General features: G+C 38.4%; 1 protein-coding gene across 3 annotated transcripts in view; it reads right to left on the reverse strand.

Moving 5' to 3' along the window:
• Positions 1-655: 655 nt before the first annotated feature.
• The window catches only part of MAP3K7CL (MAP3K7 C-terminal like), a 77,012-nt gene continuing 56,127 nt past the window's right edge, over positions 656-21,540 (reverse strand). For all 3 annotated transcript variants that reach the window (XM_019729894.2, XM_074326327.1, XM_019729903.2), the window contains 2 exons: positions 12,039-12,154; positions 656-1,818 (listed from right to left, as the gene is read on the reverse strand). In XM_019729894.2, coding sequence (XP_019585453.2) covers positions 1,638-1,818; positions 12,039-12,154 — 297 coding nt within the window. In that variant the 3' untranslated portion in view covers positions 656-1,637. The remainder of the gene's footprint in view (positions 1,819-12,038; positions 12,155-21,540) is intronic.

The raw sequence follows: 21,540 nt of genomic DNA on the forward strand, positions 1-21,540 counted from the left end.
GAAGAGGGTTGCATAACATTAAACTTGATCTCTGGAAAAGCTTCACTTTACAAATGAGGAAACTGAGGGTCAGGATGCTTGCGGACCTCACGGACTCCACACCACATGGCAAGACACCCAGGGCCCTGCGAAGCGCTCCCCCTTCTCATTTGCCCAAGCTGCCCTGATTAGCCTCGCCCGAGTCAAGTCAGCCTCGGCACCACTGGCCAGACAATTCTTTGTTGTTGGGGGGCTGCCCGGGCACTGCAGGATGTTTAGCAGCATCCCCGGCCTCTACCCTCTGGATGTCAGTGGTACCCACTCATCCCAGTTGTGACAACAACATCAACAAAAATGTCTCTAGACTTTGCCAAACATCCTCTGGACATAAAGTCACCCCCAGTTGATAACAACTGGTCTTTCCCAGGCCATCTTATTGTTTTAATAAACTATTCTCTTTTGTGTTTCCTGGGCAAATACCTAAGACGCTAGTGCATCACATTCAGTATTAGAGGTGAGTTGTTTATACTATGAGAAACCACAGTCTTTCCAAGAAAAGGGATTTTGCTGCTTTTTTGGCACATGCAAACACAACTAAGAACAAATTCTGACTAGGGTTAGCCAATTCCAACTTTTAGCATAAGGGAGGCTAACAAAGGGGCAAAGGACAGACTGACAGTTTTGATCCATGTTTAATGAAAAAGAATTTACATGAATAGAAATGGACATAAAACAAAAGAGATCAATTTGGAGAAATATCGTAATAGGAAGAACAAGGGGAAAAATCATTTTAATCCTGAATTTACTCAGACATTTCTGTTAGTTATTACTGATCCAAAATCTCTCCTTAAATCCAAAACAAAGTCATAGTTATAATTTTACTGATGTTTTCATAGAAACTCACCAAAGTAATGTCTAAACAATTCTTTTCCACTTTCCCCATGCCCCAGAACACACACAAGCAAAGGCAGAGATGTTTACTGGGAAGTAACGTGGCGTGAAGAAAATGCGGCCTTATCTGCTTTTTATTACAACAGCAAGTTTGCACTGGCAAATGTGTTTTTGGCACAAACATACTTTCTGCTAATGTTGTCATGAGAAAGCTCTTATGATATACGACCATTTATTCTTAGTACAGTCAATCACTGGGGGATTAAATCTAACTCTGGTGAACATAAATATATGAGAAGTTTCTGACGGTTCAGATTTGAGCACAATTGAATAGCAAAGACGTGAAATTTAAAAATGCACAGATGTGGAACTGCAGTGAGCATCTTACCGGTTTGTTTCACTGCTTAATTTTGTTTATGATTCTTAGCGGCATCAGTCAGTATTCTATTTTTATCGTTTCCTACCCTGATGTATAGTATGAGCATGTCTTCCTAAATAAGAAAAAAAAAAAAAGAAAAACCTTTGGAAATGAATGATGATCTCTGAAGACATCCTGGTAATAGGTTTGCTTTAATTGTCTTATTTAAAATAAAATATCCCTCCTCTCAAACTAGATTTAGCAAGCACTAAACTCATTACAGACGTTTGCCATGTGGGTAATAAAGAGAAGTGACAAGATTTTATTCACTATCCCTAGAAAATACAAATCTTTGGGCCAGCACACAGCAGTCACCAACATCTTGACGCGCCCACTGAATAATTTAAAGTTAGGACGAGCCCTGTCTCTTCTGATACTGTATTCTAAGTTTTTCCAGTTGCTCTACACACTGTGACTGGGCCAACTTCAAGGTCCGATTCTCCTCCGTCAGCGCCTCAAATTCCCGAGCCAGCTGAGCAGCATCCACCTTCTCCTTTTCCGCCTGATCCAGCTTGGCAATGAGCTCCTTTCTGCATGTTCAGGGGCAGTAAAGAAGAAGCACAAAATTTAACGCAAACAAATTCAATTGTACAGTGATAGCATCACAGAAGCAGAATGTTTCATTTTGCTCCTCTAAATTTTACCCATCTCTACTTGCCCCGAATTACTTCCTTTTATTTTGCCAGTGTCATGAGTTTTAGATCCCTTATTTTATTCTAGCACCTTTAACCAGACACATCTAAAATACTACACATACGTTAAAAAATGCTCAATAAATCCTTCGACAGTGAACAAAGGTGATCTTTTTAAGACAACAAATGGTAAAAATTCCAACTAGTTTAGGGGGAAAATAAAACAGAATAACCTGTTTATAATTAAGATGCTTTCTATTGTCTTATGGGTAGGAGAACTATGTTTGTCCCTTACCTAATCTTTGTCCTCCAAATTCAGTTATCTTCTGTTGTTTTTTATTTCTGAGTTTAACACATCTTTACTAGTTCTTTGAACTAGAGAATTCCACCTCCTTCCTGCAAATATTCTTTTCCATGGCTTTCCCTAGTCCTTACATATCTCTTGCAGCTCTAATTAACAAAACAATATCCACAACTGGTGCTGGCCTCACTATAGAACTCAGGAAGTGACTAGGGTTATTGGAGAGAACTTGTAATGATAACACCTTAAACAGATTCAGTTCTCAGTAAATATTTGTAAATAATTAATTGATGTAAATACACGCAATAAGAAGCTCAAGATTTGCAGTCCAGGTTTATATTTCATAAACATGACAACCCAGAACAGGTCCACTCCCCTTATATGGGTCAGTTAATTCTAAACTAGATCTGAGTTCTTCTTTGCCTCAATATAAGCGTATGTCACATGTCTTCCTTCTCTGTAGGGAACAGTGCAGAGAAACCTGGAAGACTACGTCAATCAAGTGATCGAAATTGATGTCACTAGTAAATAGCTATCACAGGCACCAAAACACAGCACCTTTTCTGTGGCATTCCTGCCCAAAATGCACACACCAACCTCAAACAGAGAGAAATTCGACACAATTGCTAGCCTATACTCTTCAAAATGTTAGGAACTGTTCCATTTTTAAACAAACTACAGAGAATTGACAATTAAGCAATGTGCAATTCTGGACTGGGAAGAAAAATAGCTGTGAAGGACATTATTGGGAAATTGATGTAATTTAAATATGAACTATGAATTGGAATAGTGCCGTATCGATGCTAAAATTCTTCATTTCAGTGACGTTACTGTGCTTACGTGAGTGAGTGCCCTTGTTCTTAGAAAAACACAGAAGTATTTAGGGCAGTGGGGCATGAGAGATACAACAGGGACAAAAGGAAGATAGTCTGGAACACTGATATGCACACACACAAATTTCCTCTGGGCTCTTATCGATCTTTGAACATGTATGGTGTTTACAATATAAAGGCTCCCAATAAATACTTACTGAATGAATAACTGAAGAGTAAGTTACCTCAGAGACAAATAGAATATATTTTAAAGACGAAATAGAAATTCAAAGTGCATCATTTAATTGAAAATGTCAAAAAAAAAAAGAAAGAAAATGTCATACAGCTAATACCATCTTTCCCCGAAAATAAGACCTAGACAGACAATCAGCTCCAATGAATCTTTTGGAGAAAAAAATAATATGAGACTCATCTTATATTATAGTAACATAAGACCAGGTCTTATATTAATTTTTGCTCCAAAAGACGCATTAGAGCTGATTGGTTAGGTCTTATTTTCAGGGAAACACGGTAAGAAAGAGTCAGATGTCAAAGTATTTTTAGAAAATGTTTAGGGCTCTTTGCCAATAAGCATAGTTGAAGAAGAAAATGTTGATAATTAAATATTAGTAAAGTCCCTTATATAACTATGTTAAAGAAATTGATTAGTAAAACTTACATAAGTAAAAAATGAAACAAGCCTCTAAACCCTCCACCCATCAGCTTATCTATTCCTTTTCTTTTCTTTTTCCTTTCAAATTAACTCTTTCACACATATAATTCAGGTAGAAATAGAGTTTTGCTTTCAAAACATTACCAGGGAGTTGGCCTTACTGGGTATAACAATGGCTACTGTCCTGGTTCCATAGGTGATCTCATCTAAAACTCCTGAGGACATCTCTTAGTAGTTTTGACTAGTAGAGAGAATAAGTCACAGATTTTACAACTAAAAGAAATGGTCATGATTATCTAGTCTAATCATCTTGCACTGCAGAAAATCAATATTAATTTATTCCTTACTGGAATCAAGAAGACTTAATTGATAGGTTTCTAAATTAGTTTCATGTATTTGATAAGCAATTATGCATATATTCAATGAATACTGTCCAAATGTCTATTGTCCCCTGTCTAAGACCTATTTATATAGACATATTTATGCTCATCCATTAACAATTCATAATTAAACCTGGCACATCAAGCTACGGAGACAATCTTATAAATAGGTGATCTTAGGAACAAATCAATATCTGTAATTAGCTAGAATGTGGTCCTGCCTTTGACTTCTTGTTTATCATTTCTCTCATTTCCTTCTAGATAATGTGATATGGGGGTAGAAGACCACTGTTGCAGGAATCTTATTTCTGAAGTCACCAACCTGTAACATATGTTTCCACATGAGGTACTTCACCAGTGAAAAGGCCATAACCTGGGTACCCAATAAATCACCTGCTGTCCCCATCCTAAGCCACATGCCTGAAAAAGGTCTTATTTGCTGAAACAAATGAGGGAAAGGGAAATCCAAATGAATTGGTCAAGAGAACTTTGAAGCTCTGTGGAAACTGATTCCAAAATGAAGGAGATTCTTTATATTGTAAGAGGTTAGGACATGGTTTCATCATTAGGACATATATGTCTCTGCTTCCAGAAAGACCACTACCATGGTTCTTGGAACTTTCAAAATTGACTAAAGACTTTTATTTGGAAAAGACAAAATCCTAGGCAGTTTGGCCCCAATGAGCTAAAGAGTTCTGGATAATATAATAAAACTCTACCTTCATCACAGGGAGAGTTTTATTTTAAGTAGTGATGTTGACTGCACTGTTGGTTCTTGAGAGATGTATGTTCTAGTACAAGTGTTTATACACGAGAGAAGGAGTAGATGCCTTAAGATGGAAAAAAAACACATGTGAAACTCTGTCTTCATTTTAAGCAGGTGAAGGAATGCTACTGAAGTGGACTTGTCAAAGCACAGTCTAGACTGCGGCATTGAAGACCTACAAATGAATAACGCATAAGGAATACGTATATTCTATGAGGTCTGACAATTAAGATCGTGAACTCATCCTCACTGCTGAATGTCACTACAGTCACCTTCCAAGTACTCCCCTTGGGAAGCTATGCACTGATGCCAGCGCCTAGTCCACCCCTCAAAGCAATTTTGGAACTCTTTTTCTTGAATAGCTATCAGAGCTGTCCTCGTATTACCCTGGATGTCCTGAATGTCATCAAAATGTCTTCCTTTCAATATTTCCTTTATCTTCAGGTAAAGAAAGAAGTTATTGGGGGCCAGATCAGGTGAGTAGGGAGGATGTGCCAATACAGTTATTTATTTACTGGCTAAAAACTCCCTCACAGACAGTGCCGTGTGAGCTGGTGTATTGTCGTGATGCAAGAGCCATGAATTGTTGGTGAAAAGTTCAGGTCGTCTAACTTTTTCACGCAGCCTTTTCAGCACTTCCAAATAGTAAACTTGGTTAACTGTTTGTCCAGTTGGTACAAATTCATAATGAATAATCTTTGTGATATCAAAAAGGGTTAGCAACATCATTGCAACAAGTTCACAAACTTAACTGTCACACCTCGTATTTTTTGGAAGCCAAAGCCAACACTATACCCTTGTGGGAAAAAGTGAGATGTGCTCTAGAGTTCCTCAGCTTTGGCACAACTGATCTTTTGGGCCAGACCACTCTGTGTTGTTGGGCTGTCCTATACATTGACCTGACAGAAGGATTAACAGCATCCTTGGCCTCTGTTCACTAGATGTCAGTATTATCTCTCCCCACGCTGTTATTACAACCCAAAATATCTCCAGACATTGCCACTAGCCTGGAGGTGGGGGAAGGTAAAATTGGCCTGGTTAAAAACCATTACTCCAAAGGAAATGGAGATTTCTACTATCACCCCGAAAGAGTTAATCCTAGAATAGCAATAAGGACAAAAGTAAAATTTTCTCACTCTGTTCCCCTGGAGATTGGAGCCCTCTTTCCATAGCAAGGGAGACCTACTGAAAGACACAGCATTGAAGAGAGGAAATTATTTTGTCCCTTTTAATGTGGTTCCAGGGAGAGAATTAGATAGATGGAGAAACACCTAGGAATGAAATTTCAGTTAGAAGACTGGACTTCATGTAATTAGGTGATACAAAAGGCCCAGACCATTATGAGTTGGGGGCATTCACAGAAAGTGCAATCTCACCGCCTGAAAAGTCTGGGATATTGGGATTTCACAAAAAACTAAATCCTAAAGTGAGAGAATGCCCTTGGCTCTATCTCTGCCTCCTTGAGTAAAGTGAGGAGCCAAGACCGTTTTTTGGTCCTCTTTTTCATTTGCTCAGTAAATATTTATTGAAATCCTATTGCAAAACAGGATTTGTCCTGGATTTTTGCTAGCCAGGTTAGTCTCAGGAAACAATCTCCCCTGGTGGAAAACAAAGTGAAATCCTGTACCATACCCAGACGGCATCTTACTATATCAGACATCTTAGGAAAGAGGACGGAACTTTTCCCCCATGTTGCTACATACTCTGCAAACACTCGCCAGGTAATATCTCCATTTACTGTATCTTGATGACACTGAAAATCTCACTTCTGCGGGCTGAGTAGTTATTTAAGAAAATATGCTTGGAATATAACAGTGACATTTGTTTTTCAATGTTTTATAGTTGTGGGGTCCTTTTCAAAGAAAATCATACCCTGAAGCAAATAAAACAGATAAAATTGATTTCTCTGCCTGGCTATTATACAGTTCCTTGCCTGACACCTCCCCATTCCCAATCTTTGAGAGGTTCCCCAGAACACAGTTTAAAACTTCTGTCTTTGGGAATGTCCTAAAGAAATAAACGTTTCTGACCAAACATAAAAATCTCTTGTTACTGGGCATTTCAGAATAAATTAAATACCGTGACTAAAACAGGGCTATTTTTAGACTATGCTTCTACAAATTACATATGCTGCCTTGTTCCTCATCTTTATATGTTCCTCTCAATGAGACTGTTGCTCCCCCATTCATCATTTTATATATTTTTAAAAGACATGAAAATATGTCTGATGTTGATTCTGGTATTTCCATATGAAAACTCTTCTCTGATGTTTTTGCATGAACCCACTAAAGTTCTATAACATTTTTTTCAACTTAATAATAAAAAAGACAAATAACTCAATTAAAAAAATAGGCAGAGGAGCTGATGGGCATTTCTCCAAGACACAGAAATGTCAAAAGCACATGAAAAGGGGCTCAACATTTTTAGCCATTGGGGAAGTGTAAATCAAAACCACAATGAGACATCATTTCATACCCACTAGGATGGTTATAATCCGAAAGATATGATAAATGTTGGCAAAGATGTAGAGAAACCAGAACTCTCATACATTTCTGGTGGGAATATAAAATGGTGCAGCCACTTTAGAAACAGTAAGACAGTTCCTCAAAGAGTTACTTACACATTGACTTATCATATGATCCAGCAATTCTACTTCTAGGTACACAACACATGTGGCTTGAAGGCATGTGTCCACACAAAAACTTGTACGTAAATGCTTATACTAGCAGCATTATTCATAATAGCCAAAAGGCCAAACAACTCGAGTGTCCATCAACTGATGATATGGATAAATAAAATGTGGTCTATCCATACAATGGAATATTATTCAGCAATAAAAAGGATACGAATACTGACGCATTCTACATGGATGAACCTTGACAACATTATGCTAAGTAAAAGAAGCCAATCACAAAAGACCATGTGTTGTTTGATCCCATTTATATGAAATAACCAGAACTGGCACATCCACAGAGACAGAAGGCAGATTAGTGGTGGCCAGTGGCTGGCTGGCAGTGGGAAAGGAGGAATGGAGAGTGATGACTCAAGGGTACAAGGTTTCTTTCTGGAGTGATGAAAATGTTCTAAAATCGTGGTGATGCTTGCACAACTCTGTGAGTATATGGAAAACCACTAACTATTTTTTAAAATTACATACCGTTTTCAACCAGACTTTTCTAAGAGTTTAGCACCTTTTCTTACATTCCAAGTCAACCTTTTAAATACCACAGCACCCAGTACAATGTCGCATACTAGGAACAGACAAGTGGTTTCTCCTTTGAACAAGATAAAATACTCTATCTGGATCAAAGCAACCTTTACTAATTGTAAATCTAGCTGTAGATCTAATTGTCATTTAATGGTATACTTTAAAAACTTCCTGTCAAACAATTAGACAATACATTTCAAAAATAGCAAAGTGTCTGTATCTTACTTCCATGTATTTCCACTACAAACACAAAAAACTATATGTATTATATAAAAGCTTATAATTTTATTTTAAAAAGCATGTACGTATATGTAATTATAGAAAATATTTATTCACATACAAAAGGCCTAGAAAGTAATAGGCAAAATGATAGCAGGAGTTTTGTAAAGATGTCAGAATTCTTGGTGATTTTTTTTTTTTAAGGAAGGCGCAGCTCACAGTGGCCCATGCGGGATCGAACCGGCAACCTTGGTGTTATTATTGCCACGCTCTAACGAACTGAGCTAACCCGCCACCCCCTTGGCAATTTTTTAAAGCTTTCAATAAAACTGGCTTTTTTTTTTTCAATTGATAAAAAGAAAAAGAAATCCTATGAAAGTAAGAACAAGCTTTTCCTACATTATTGGTCAATAAGCCAGAAGTGATTCTTTAAATTCATTCCATGCTGAGTTTATAATCCTAGAAAATGTTTGAATCTCTTTATCCATCCAATAGACATGATTTAAAATAATAGTTATAACCAACTCTTCTCCTAGCTCCTCTGCAGTCTCCCAAACTTGATCCAGGGAGACCCCCTCTGGAGACGAGAGAGAAGTTCAGCTTAACCTGTGCCCTCGTGACTCCAATAAAGAAAAACTCTTTCCCAAATACCTGAGCTAGCATCTCTCTTTGTGCCTAGTAGCTTACACTAACCAGTCACCAGAGGCAATAGGATCAGCCACACTTTATGAAGTGATGAGGAAGACATTTTCATCCAAATCAGCAAAAAACAAAGAGCCAATCACTTGGATCAAATCCAAATTATTTTGCTTGAAAACAAAAACTGTTTAGGAAAATATGTGTTACAAAATGAACTTCCGCTTCAGTAAAGTGTTAATGAAAACAATGATCACCCTTGGAGGACCAACCTCATTCATTTGTAAATATAAGACATAACCAGACTTCCCATCTTAACATTTTAGCTCAGCAGTCCTTTAGCGCTGACATTGACTGCATATTTTAAACACAGACTGTAGAAATTACAAATAAAACGTGTACACAGAGGATGTTCCTATCTCCTGTAATCAGCCGCTCTAAATCACCCTCACTCATATGTGACCCTAGGCAACCCTCCCTGCTCGGTGATCGGGATACAATGAGATGTTAAAGGGTGTCCATGCCTGTAGGAAACTATGAATATACACAGTCAGAAATACAGTACACAGATTTCCTCATAAATGGGTAACTACTGATAGTAGCACCCTACAAAAAGTGCCAACACAATCATTGCTGTGAATTTTCCTTTGCTCAGGAAGAAAGCTGACCACTGTGGGACGGTTGGGGTGGGGTTATGGGCCAAGCTTTCCTCAAGGGAGGGGAGCACTGGGCAAGCTCAGACGGAACCTTGAGCTTCGTGGGAGCAAGGGCGCAGGGGCAGGACAAGTGCATAGTCCAGGGCAGTTCAAGACTAAGGAGGAGATTGAACACTCCACAGAGGTACTAACATCATATTGAGGTAGGTCTTGAAATCCAGGCCAAGAACTCGGTGTCCTGTTCTAGCAATGGGAAACCATAGGCAGGGAAATGGGTTATAATATTACATTGACCAAGATTTGAAGTACCAAGTCCCAATCCCAAATGGCAGAAGCAGGGATGGAGAAAAAGGAATCTGGAAGACTTTATGAAAAAGAAAGAAGAAAATAACAAAAAAAGAGTTTGGCCTTTGCCCCACACCTAGCCAATTGTTTAGGAAGGCATATGAATAGCTAAGTTGGGGGTTTGGCCAACATCTTTGTACTTTGGCAGGTTGTATAAAGTACACCCACTGGTCTGCTAGCCACTTTCTTTCTAGAGGTCAGCTTTGCCTTTCTTATTTTAATACTGTGGTGATAGGTACCCCCAGTTATCTTTGCTTTAAACACAAGCAGCAGGAATATGTTTCAATCAAAGATCAGATAAGTCATGCTCATCATTATCCTATCATATTTTTTTAAATGCAATATGAAAATAGACACTTATAAAACATATAATTTAGTGGGTGAGTCTTGCATTGTCTCCCCCCAAATAAAGAGCCACACATTGGTTAATTTAAACATTAGGTTGGTGCAAAAGTAATGGTGGTTTTTGCAATTTAAAACAAAAAAACCTTTTAAACCAATTATTTTGCACCATCCTAATAACAGTCAACCAGGACATTCAATCTAAAGAATTTACAAATAAATACATAATTATCGGTTGTTGTTTCCTGTTGTGACACCACAGTTCACACACACACACACACACACACACACACACACACACACACGAAGAGACATTTATAGACTAGAGGTTATATAAGTCCTCCTTCATCTTCACCACTGATCATGTCATTAATAAGCTTCTTTAGTTCCTTTATGAAATTTTTCTCAGGACTCAGAGTGGGTATAAATGTGCAATATGCATACTCCAATCAATTTAGGAAATCTCTTAGACCAAAAAGAAAGTCTCAGACATATGAGGAGAAAGTTGTGTTTCTGATCTCATCAATACCTTTCAATCCCCTGTAACCAAAAGTCCAGGTGTGATTGTATTTTTGAAATACCACAGAGCGAGGAAGTAAGAAAAGGCTTGTAAGGTGGTGACTGAAGTCTTACAGTAAGTACAGGAGTCTGGCCCTAAAACGCATACCACCCCCACCATGTTGTTCTGTCCAACCACCATTCTGGAGGGGTCTCAAAGGAGTTCCAAGAATTTCGTAAATTTCTCAGAACAAAATAGATTTCACTTGCTTTGATTTAAAAAATCAGTGATAAATATATATCGTAGATCACTCCAGTAAGAGGAAGGCGAGAAGGAGAAAGTTAAAGACAATGCATTTGGATGATGTGTCACTCATTCAACATAACCTTAGCCGGTACTGACATGCTACGGACTGTGCTGGACTTCAGGAAAACAATAGTGAACAACACCTGACACTTACCTCTTAGCAGGAGATGGAAACATCAATGAAAGGTTTCCCTTCCCTAAGAAATGTGTTATTACAAACTGACCAGTGCTGTGACAGAAAGTTGTCTGATGCTTTGAAAGTGTGAAAGAATAGGGGTCACTGGGATAAACATCAGCAGAATTGAGTTCAATTAAAAAGGAGAATTCTGAAACCAAAAGTTATGAGTGAGTAAAATTCAAGTGCTTTAATTAATAAGATTGTATAATTCCTGATGGCTGAATACTAATAGTAATAGAAACTGTCAAGATCAAAACTTACTCAGATTATTGGATTATACAATGCAGGTGGTCTACTAATATATAGTCAGCTAATAATACATTTACCTGATTTCAAAGAGCTATCTCAGTGGCTCCTTTACTTAATGTGGGAACTCCACCATATAAGCATTCTTTGAAATTCAGCCCCAGCCTAAGTGTTCTGGGTCTTTTGGGCATGTTCACAGGGAATGTAGTATGGCTCCAGGTGGTATTTTGGCGTTTTTAATTCCCTGAACTAAAAATGCTCACTAAACCTTAAGTTTTGGGGAAGGAAGCACTCTTGCTGTTCCTCTCACTACTCATAAAACAGTTAACCTACAGCAGTGCTGTTTGGGTCATGTCTATAATCAAACATGACATAATGGAAGTTGCCTAGTAACCTCTGAACCCTGGAAATTCGGTTTTCCTCCCTCCCTTCTCCCTCCCTGTCTCCCCATGCTCAGCCTGTCCCTTCCCTACTTGAATCCCCCCAACTCCCCACCACCACCACCCAGCCCTTCCATGACCAGTACACAGTGGACAGCACTCAGTACTTACTTCCTTTCCTCAAGCAGAGCGATTTCCTTTTTGACCTCATGGTATTCTTCTGCTATTTGGCAGTGCTGTTTGAAGACCTGCATGGATTCCAGGGAGTCATGACAAGGCGGCAGAGGCTTCACAAACAACAAGAAGAAATCAGTCCATTTTCTTGCATCAGAATAAATTACCAACCATTTTTGCTTTGCTGATGTTCTTTAGAGGGAGATTTTTTTTGCACGAGAATAGCATTGTCAGTCAACAGAATTGGGCTGATTCTACTTGACTAAAAATAGAGAGCTGGACCGATATTCCTCCATGCTCATCTTCCAATGTCACTCACTGGCATTCTCAGGCCCGAGCCAGAGCTGAGAGACCCACTCACTACATGTCAGTTACCTGCCATGCGTGTGAGTAAAAATAGGTTCTCATCATGATTCTGCACTTCTCCCCAGAAATCTTGATCTCTGCTTTAGAGAGGGCAGCGGTGGAAAATATTTCAGTTGTCTGTTTCAATGACCCCTTGCTTTTTGGTCCTGCAGCCCAGAGGCATAGTCTCATCTTGTAGAGTAGCCCTACAAGAAAGGCTGTCTTCTGAGAAATGCATCCAGACTGAAGAAATGACGGTGCGCTGGAAGTGCTGCTTGCAAGGATTAACGAACCATGTGAAAGACCAAACCCCAAGCAAAACGATGCTTGTACCATGAGGGCATGGAATCATTTGCTTTCCTCCCATCCACGAGGGAATTGAAGGTCAGCAGGGCAAGCCTTGCTAAACCATAACTTGTTGAAAATCCTACTTTTAGAAATTCTTTTTTAAAGAACTAGCTCAGGAGTTCATAATTCTGATTTCTAGCTAGCAACATGTTATTAAAACCATTACATTTAGACATGCTAGTTAATAGTTATTTAAGGAGTTTTTTAACCACCCTTTTTAATTATTTATAGGAAAATGCTATATAATATCTGAAAAATATAATTTCATTGTTAAACAGGCTCTTCCGTCTAATCCTTTCTTCGTAGTAGTCTATACATGTAAGGGACATGTATGGCTATGTCATGGTCTCACTAATTTTATATCAGTAAATTGAGAACTAATGAATTAATCACAAAACACTAGAACAGATACAAGAAACTTTCTCCTCTCAATGACACAGATTTCAATGCGTGTCATACTTAGCAACCCCACCCAGGATCCAATAGAAATTCTACAAAGTTTATTATCTAATTGATAGATGAGATGACTTTTCTTATTTATCATGAGGCTTCAGAGTAGAGATCTTCTAAAGGAAATAAAATTCAAAATAGATTTGGAGGCAATTTACCTCACATGGAACATCTGTTGTGTTCTAATTCATGGAAAATCCACCAATAATTACATTACATAGCATCTTTCCTTATTTCCCCATGAAAACACTCACAGCATAAACTCAACGTGATGGAACCATTACCTCTTTCTATATAGAAATAAATTGGAAACTAATGCCCAGTGCTATTACAGTACAACTCACCCCGTGAGATAAAGCTGTTGACAAAGGAATTCAGAATTCCTGGCTCCTCCACATGTGTGTCCTTAAAATCATCACCCCGTCATCAATTCTCACCTGTTACACTGGCAAATTACCAGGTATAACAGCAAGGAGAATGAGAGCAATTTACTCAGGGCACTTTAGCCAAGCTGCTATTAAATCATCCATGCCCTGTAAGAAGGCTCCTGAGACGCCAGGTATCCTACCATATTTTGCGGTGTATAATGTGCACAAATGTTTTTGGCCCAAACTTTCAGGGGAAAAAAATCTTTTTGGTTTTTTTTTTAATTCAAATTTTTATTTGTTTACATGTAAGTATTTGTTTTTTGTATTATAAGGAAATTTTAGCATTTATTTTTTAATATATTATGGTACAAGAAATTTTAAGTCACAAATAATTACAGAACACTAGAACAGATACAAGAAATTTGATGTACTGGTAACAAATTTACGATATTTACACATCATAGAAGGCCAAGAACTCTTCCGTGTTGCAAGTTCATCATAAGTTCAACAACACCAATTATCGTATTCCAGGGTATTATTTTGCATATGGATATCGTTATTGGTTTCTAGAGTTACACTTTTAACTCATAAGCATAAATAAAAGAATTAAAAACATTTATATAGATATGGAATTAATACTACCCATGTATAAGGCACACCCTTATTTTTCCCTCACAAATTTGGGCAAAAAAGTGCACATTATATACGGCAAAATACGGTATTTCCTGTCCTTATGAACACTATAAACTATACTGAATTCAATCTATAACTTGCCACACACAGGTATCTGAACCATGACTCAGCACAGTTACGTATGTGAGAGCCAGAAGATTCTATGACTCTGTATAAAGGTGTGCAGTAAAGAATATAGATGAAAGCAGCCATATAAAGGGATAAGTGCCCTTTGTGCTATAATTAAAAAGGAAAACTGAAAGTTACGTAGATAATTTTCTTAAGAAGAGAGGCCTCTTTCCCTCCTTTAGCTTGCCACGCTGTGATGCTTTTTTATTAAGTGGGAATGATTTTCATCGGTTGTATTTTTATTAGTGCTTCTGAACTGTGGAAAATTTGAAGATATTATTATATATATGGTAGCATCATCATGCTGCTAAGGGTATATGAGATAGGGAATATTTCAAGATATATTCAGTGTCCTCAGATGCTCTTAGCAGGGTAATCACACTACTAATACATAAAAATATTTTCAAAGTTTCCCACAATTAAATAGTGCCAATTTAAAAAGAACAAGAGAATAATATTTAATGTTTGGTGTTTCAGCGAGTAAAACGATGCCAGATATCGCTTCAGCTACTTCAAGCTCTCGCTTCACCCCAACCTGACATATAAACTCAGCACTAGTAGAAGTTCTCCCAATTTTCATGAAAACATTAAAGATTAATATAGATTTTTTTAAAGCAAAGACAGAAGTTATATTGCACAACCCACCACATTGTAAAATTGTCTTATTTGTTGCCAGGGGCTGGAGAGAGGAGGAAACGGGGAGTTGTTTAAATGGGTACAGAGTTTCAGTTTTGCAAAGTTTCAGTTTTGCAAAATGAAAAAGGTCTGGAGACCGGTTTCACAACGTGACTGTATTTACTGAACTGTACACTTGAAAAATGGATAAGATGGCTGAGATGTACCATGTAAATATAAGCACATCCTATCAGGAAAAAAATTATTAAGATGGTAAAATTTATGTGCTGTTTTTTACCACACACAAAAAAAGTTAATGCAAAAATTATCATTAAATCTTTCTGCTGCTCCCATCCCATCTTCTAAGCATTGCTACCAGGATTTCCCACCTGAGGCTCATTTCATTGGCACCCAACCTTTCTCCCCAAGGAACTTAAAATTTCTCACCCCTTTATAATCCAGGGCCATTCACCGTTAACCCCAAACATTGCTGGACAAATCAAAGTGCCCTCTGGTCAGCAGGACCCGCTGTCCTTAGACGGCATTTGACATATCTGGACATTTACTCCAGCCCAGGAAACTCACCAAAGAATTTTTTAAGCACATATGTTCTTATCTCAACAGGAATTCTGGTGAATAAGAGTACTAAGATATTTAGGTTTTATACCTGACATAAAAAGTAGAATTATAGAGTGATGGAATGTGTTGTTCTGTATGATATAGAACACTCTGATTGCTTTGTGATACAATGTGTGTTTGTGCACTTGTGTGTATGTGTGTAGCATCTTAAGGTCCTCACTGATAGTGACCCTCTCTTACCTTCTTAAAACCCCTCGAAATAAGAGACAATGTATGACCAACAGTGTTCATTGATGTTTTTGCCTGAGGAAATAGATTCCTAAAATTCAAGCATGAGAATCAAGTTTCCAATTTAAAATAGAGCTAATAGTAAGCTTATGTCATGTGACATTTAAAACACTGGCACTCATGAATTAATTGGCCACACATGGGTTTAAGATACTGTTTAACACATGTTCACATTAAAAACTAAAAAAAATAACTTAAAAGAATGCCTGTGGTAACCGGATGAACAAAATCTATTAACTTCTTGGAATAAGAATGAACACTTTTATATTTATTTCAATTCTCATTGCTTAATTTTAACTATTCTTGTCCAAGAGATTTTTGGAGTTACTATATAATCCAATGATGGGAATGGACAAGCAATAAAAAACTCTTCACGCTGATAGTAAATTTCTTTTTGTATCTGGAAGAGAACATTTCCTTGTTACTTTCTCTATAATTACGCTACAATCCTCCCATATTTTGGAAACGTTTATCCCATATTGTTGCTTAAAGAATAAAACATTACATTCCGAGGAAAAGGAATCCAAAGATACTCGATTTGAAAATGAAAAGGTGAAGGCATTCTTCCTATAGTAGCATAGGATTTTGTGGGATCAGAGAATACTTTTCAGACACACCCAACGCCAGGGTATCTGGTCTACTCACAACACAGCCATTTCTAAGAAGGTTAAATTAAGACAACCTCCTACCAGTGTCTCAAGGCAACTTTGAAACACTTTTCCAAGACACAGATTGGGGTTTGAGTGAGGTCAGAGCCCGGGAGGGGGCACTTCCTCTTCACCCCCTTTCCTCCATCTCCGCCTCATCCAGCTGCTGCCTGAGGACAGAGTTTGCAAGGGCTTTAAATTACATGCCAATGCGGGTGAGCCGCTACTATCTCTGGTATCCACCCCACTCATCAGGACCGATTTAACAAGATGAAGTAACAGAGAAACCACAGGCTCCTGTTCCAAGAATGCCAGCTTGAGCCACATCATCCCATTGCCACTCTCTGCCCAGGGCCATCAGGTTATAGCGAGCTCCTCCTGAAATGGACTCAGGCCTCTGGAAAGGGCCCCATGGGAAAGGACCCAGCCAAGCCTCTCTCCACAAGGGGCAAAGCCAGCTTAAGCGTTTCCGTTTTCTACTTGGCTTCTTCAAATACTACTGGCCCCATCCACTTCAAAAATGTAAGAATTTAATTTTCCTCTCCCAGCTTCCCACACACAAGATATATTTAGGAAGCTAAATATTCTACAGTTGCTGAGCAGACTTTGTATTTATTCCTTGATTTCTCACTGTTACCTTTACTGGGGGGTGGGGTGGGGGAAGTAGAGGTGTCTGGTTTAAATTTATGTTGTACTTTTAATGTCCCCAACTTAATAAGCATAATTTGTTAAAACTAAATGGGAAAACATAGTCAGGACCAAATGCAATATTTGAAAACTCTATTATCTTACAATTTTAAGTACTTTTAAAAATATTTTCAGAACTGACTTTTTTACAGTCTTTACATTACGGTCAAAGTCAGCGCTAGTAAATACATGGCGTATCTTATACATTATATAACATTGGAACGAAGGATGTTTAAGTCATTTCTATCGATGTTAGCAATATTAAAGGGAGTGATAACTCAAGAATGTCTCAAACTTTTCCAACATGGTATATCCTAATGACCACTGGGTTTCTCAAAAAAAAAAAAAAAAAAATTGAAGGTATCATTGTAAAGCTCCAAGTATCTATATATATTTTCTCTGTGGTCATAGCAGCCACAGAGCACTGTAAAATACCTTTCAACGTGTGTGAGAGAGAACACGGCAGACACCTTCAGTGTTTCCTACGGGACTACTTCCTAATCGCGTTTCCAGCTGGATGTTCAAGAATCCTGGAATGCTAAGACCTCCATTTTCTACCACTTTCGTTTCCCAGATATCAAGTGATATATTGATGCAAGACCTAAAAGAAGCGTCTGGAGAGACTCCGCGGATAACAGGATATAATAGCCCACAACTGAAGTTCTGAATTGTTTATTTGGGGAAGTGACATCAGTTTCTGGACTTACCAGACACTGTCTGAGAGTGTGTGCCACAGAGACACCTGTCACTGTCTTCTCAGATTGGATGGGAGGGTTTCAGGAGAAGTTGAAACTATTGCTCCATTTGGTTAAAAAAAAATAAAAAGTCATATCGCTTGCCAAGGACTTTAGCTTAATGAAAAGAAGAGGGCATCAGAATCTCTAACCCTAACTCAAAACTCCAAAGAGATGCTTCTCTTATTTCATTTTACACATATAATTATAAATGACTCGCCCTTAAACACTTCATTCGATAAAGGATTACACTAGGGAAGGAAGTTTATTGCAATGTACTTATTAGCATGTCCTCTACCCGATAATAAAAACATACTCCTCATTCCAATGCTAATAATTAAGACCACATTGCAGCTTAGTTTTGGATCATCTATAGGTCAAACCATGACCTCCAAAACATCACAACGTTTTTAAATTTGAAGACAAATTTGGTCCTGACTGAGACCCTGGGCCTATTAAAGGATTGTGTCATCCTTCAGATGAGAAGGAGATCCGTCATTACCTCTTTTTCAAATAGAAGGAAACTGAGGTCTAAAGAAAAACAATGGTTTTTCATTCACACTTAGAAGTAGACATAAAACTGGGCCTCCTTTCTTTTTGACTGTGTGGTCTAAACTAGCTCTGCCCAAACTGCCTATAACAGTCATGGAGAATTTAGAAACCAATTTCCAGGAAAGGAATCCGCACAAAATAGAATCAACCTACCATCTGCCCCTGGGCTGAGGCATAAGGCCCACAAATGAACATCATCAAGACATGTTCATTTTAACACCTACCTTGCCCCAAGGTCTCTTGCCTAACATTCTGCATTAATAGAGACATCAAGAGAAATGTTTGTCATTGCTATTCTTGCACAAGGCTTTTTTTGGCTTCTGTGAAAATAGAAGCACCACAAATTACATGCTCAAACATGTCCACATTCTTGGCAAAGCAACAGAAAAATCTTGGGGGTCAAATTGGTGATAGAGTATCTACCAAAGAGATATTTTATAAATGACAACAGAATGTGTCATGGATATCGAAACGTCAGAACAGATTTTACAAGGTTCTTCTACAACCATATCATGGCAACTTTGAAAACCTGAAACAAAAAAAATCTCCACCTATTAAATAACTTAAGCAGTCCATAGGTTCCCCAAAAGGTGTAAGGGAAAGAAGGCTACCTAGATCCAGAATCAGAGATCTAATCTCACGTAGAACTTTTATTTAGACCAAAATCTGACCTCATGCATGTTTCTCATCTGTAAAGTGGAGACATAATAATTAGCTTATATAGTTGTTGCAAGTGTCAAATGAGATCATTTGTGGGGAAATACTCCTTGCCTAGTGGTCTTCAGTGTGCATGGGTGGGATTTAAATCGAAGAGTATGCAGTGAGTAGGGTTGGCAATAATCACCTGGCATCATTTACTTTTCACCAGGCAAGTTTTTAAAGCTCCAGTGGAGATAATCAAGGGTCAGTTCTTCCTCAAGCAAATAGTGACAACCACAAAGCACTTCATAACTTAACTTTTATTCTTCCGTAGAGGATTATGATGGTCGGTAAAATTTCAAGAGCCATTACTATGTGATAAAAGCACGTGAGATTGACTGTAAAGATGACCTGCTCCATGAAATGGATTGTTCCTTTTGTACATAAAGCATTTTCATTGCTTTCAGTACAGAGACTTCCTGCTGCAGAATGGCTTCAATTTATATGCTTATGCTAAGCATGGAAACAAGAATCTCGTTTCAGATGTAGTTTTCTATGTTAGCTTTCCCCCTCTCAATCCCGACCATCTTGTTTTGTTGTCACTCATGCCCTGAGTGTAGAATAAAGGTAACAGGCAACAGCCCTAGACAGTGGCAAAACTAACCAAATGGCTTGACAACTGGTAAATGTTTGTAACAAACTCAGTCATACCCTTCACCCAACAAACAAGCAATTACTTAAACGCTTTGAGTTGTAAAGCTGGGAATGTTCTCTCTGCTCATGAAGAGGAAAAGCAATACCATATTTTAAGGATGGGGGAGGATCAAAACCCATGAGCTAGAAAGCAGGCTCTCAGCTGCCTAACTCATTAAAGATCAATAAGGATGAAATGGTCTTGCTGGATTAAACTAACTAAATAGACTTAATTTCTAATATATGTCAAGTGGAAATAAAGCTATAAAATTCAAATGGATCTTGCAATGCTTTAACAGAAATACTACCTGGATAATTGCCAGGGGTGTTATGACTCCTGTGGAGAATGATCTATGAGCCAGGGAAGACCATTAATGTTCCCAAAGGAAAAAAAATTCTTTGCCAATACAAAAAAAGTAGAATTAATGGTCCACAATTTGATGGGGGAACAAGAATCTGAATATGCTTTTACTGTTTGATTTTCAAAACACGTTTCCTCCTTATTTTCATCTAGCTTCCATGATAATAAAATAGCTTTGGGGTGACAGTAAAATAATCGAGGGACAAAAAATTATGATGGGGAAAAATATGTAATTATTATTTTACAATCCCAACTACACCACCAACTGCACATACACATCCCTTCTGTGATGATAGAGCTGACTTGTTCTCCATGGTGACAAGAAAACATATTGGGGGGATATGGTTAGATATCAGAAACCAGGACAGCTGGCTGGGTGAAGACCCTGCATGGGGCACAGGAGAAGAGGGAGATAAGATGGCTGACAGCTACAGAGAACTTTTAGAAGAGGACAGAGCAGTCTATGAGGTGATCAGTATAACCTTCCCACCTCCTAGAAAATCTTCTATAATCTCTATATAATTGATATTGCTCTGTTGAGCAGGCTTTCTATTGGAGGGCTACGGCAAAGCCCAGGACTATGGCAGAGGTGAGAATGAGGGCTCTGCTAAGAGGCCCGGTCACACATGAGTAGTGCTGGGTTGATTTTTAGAGGTCACCCGAGCAGTGGAGCACCAGCTTCCAGGTTTTCAACTCAGTGCACTGGGGACTGAGACAAGAACTGGAACCAACGAAAAGGGGCACCATCTTGGCTCTTCCCACCTGGAGGGGCTGTTCAGGACCCAGGGTCCCAAACTCAAATGACTTCAGGAGACCAAGCATACCCACTGATGGGGAAAGCTGCTGAGAACGTCAGGGCCTATTGGGATCTGGAGGTTGCAGACCCCTCCTAAAGGCTTTCCAAAGCAATATTTAGAGGGGGGGAAATGGTGACTATGCAAACCTCTGTGCGCGGCATTCAAAACCCCTATTAGACTTGTCTAAACGTGCCTGCAAAGGGAAGTACTCAAGTGAACATCTGACCCAACGCCAGTATCCAGGCATTTTAGGCAGAATGTCTTCCTAGAGCCATCTTTGCCTGGACTCACGATATAACATCTAAAGAAAATTAAAGTGTCATTAATTAGCTCCTTCCAAATAATTCTGGTGTATTAAAATGGGACATCCTTCATAGATCACCCATAAACTAAGCACATGAAATGTCTTTCTCATGGGTCAAACCAGACAGTACTCAGCAGGTTTAACATAAAACAACCATATTCTATTAAATGCTGTCAGAGAACTGGGGAGGGGAGAGGGTGGAGTAGAGAAAGGAAGTATTCTGAAGTCTTGCCACATGTGAAAAGTATCAGTACAGTTTATTACTAAATCACTAACCCCAAATGGTCCCAG

Source organism: Rhinolophus sinicus, linkage group LG01 (assembly GCF_036562045.2).
Source record: "Rhinolophus sinicus isolate RSC01 linkage group LG01, ASM3656204v1, whole genome shotgun sequence".
Lineage (NCBI taxonomy): Eukaryota > Metazoa > Chordata > Mammalia > Chiroptera > Rhinolophidae > Rhinolophus > Rhinolophus sinicus.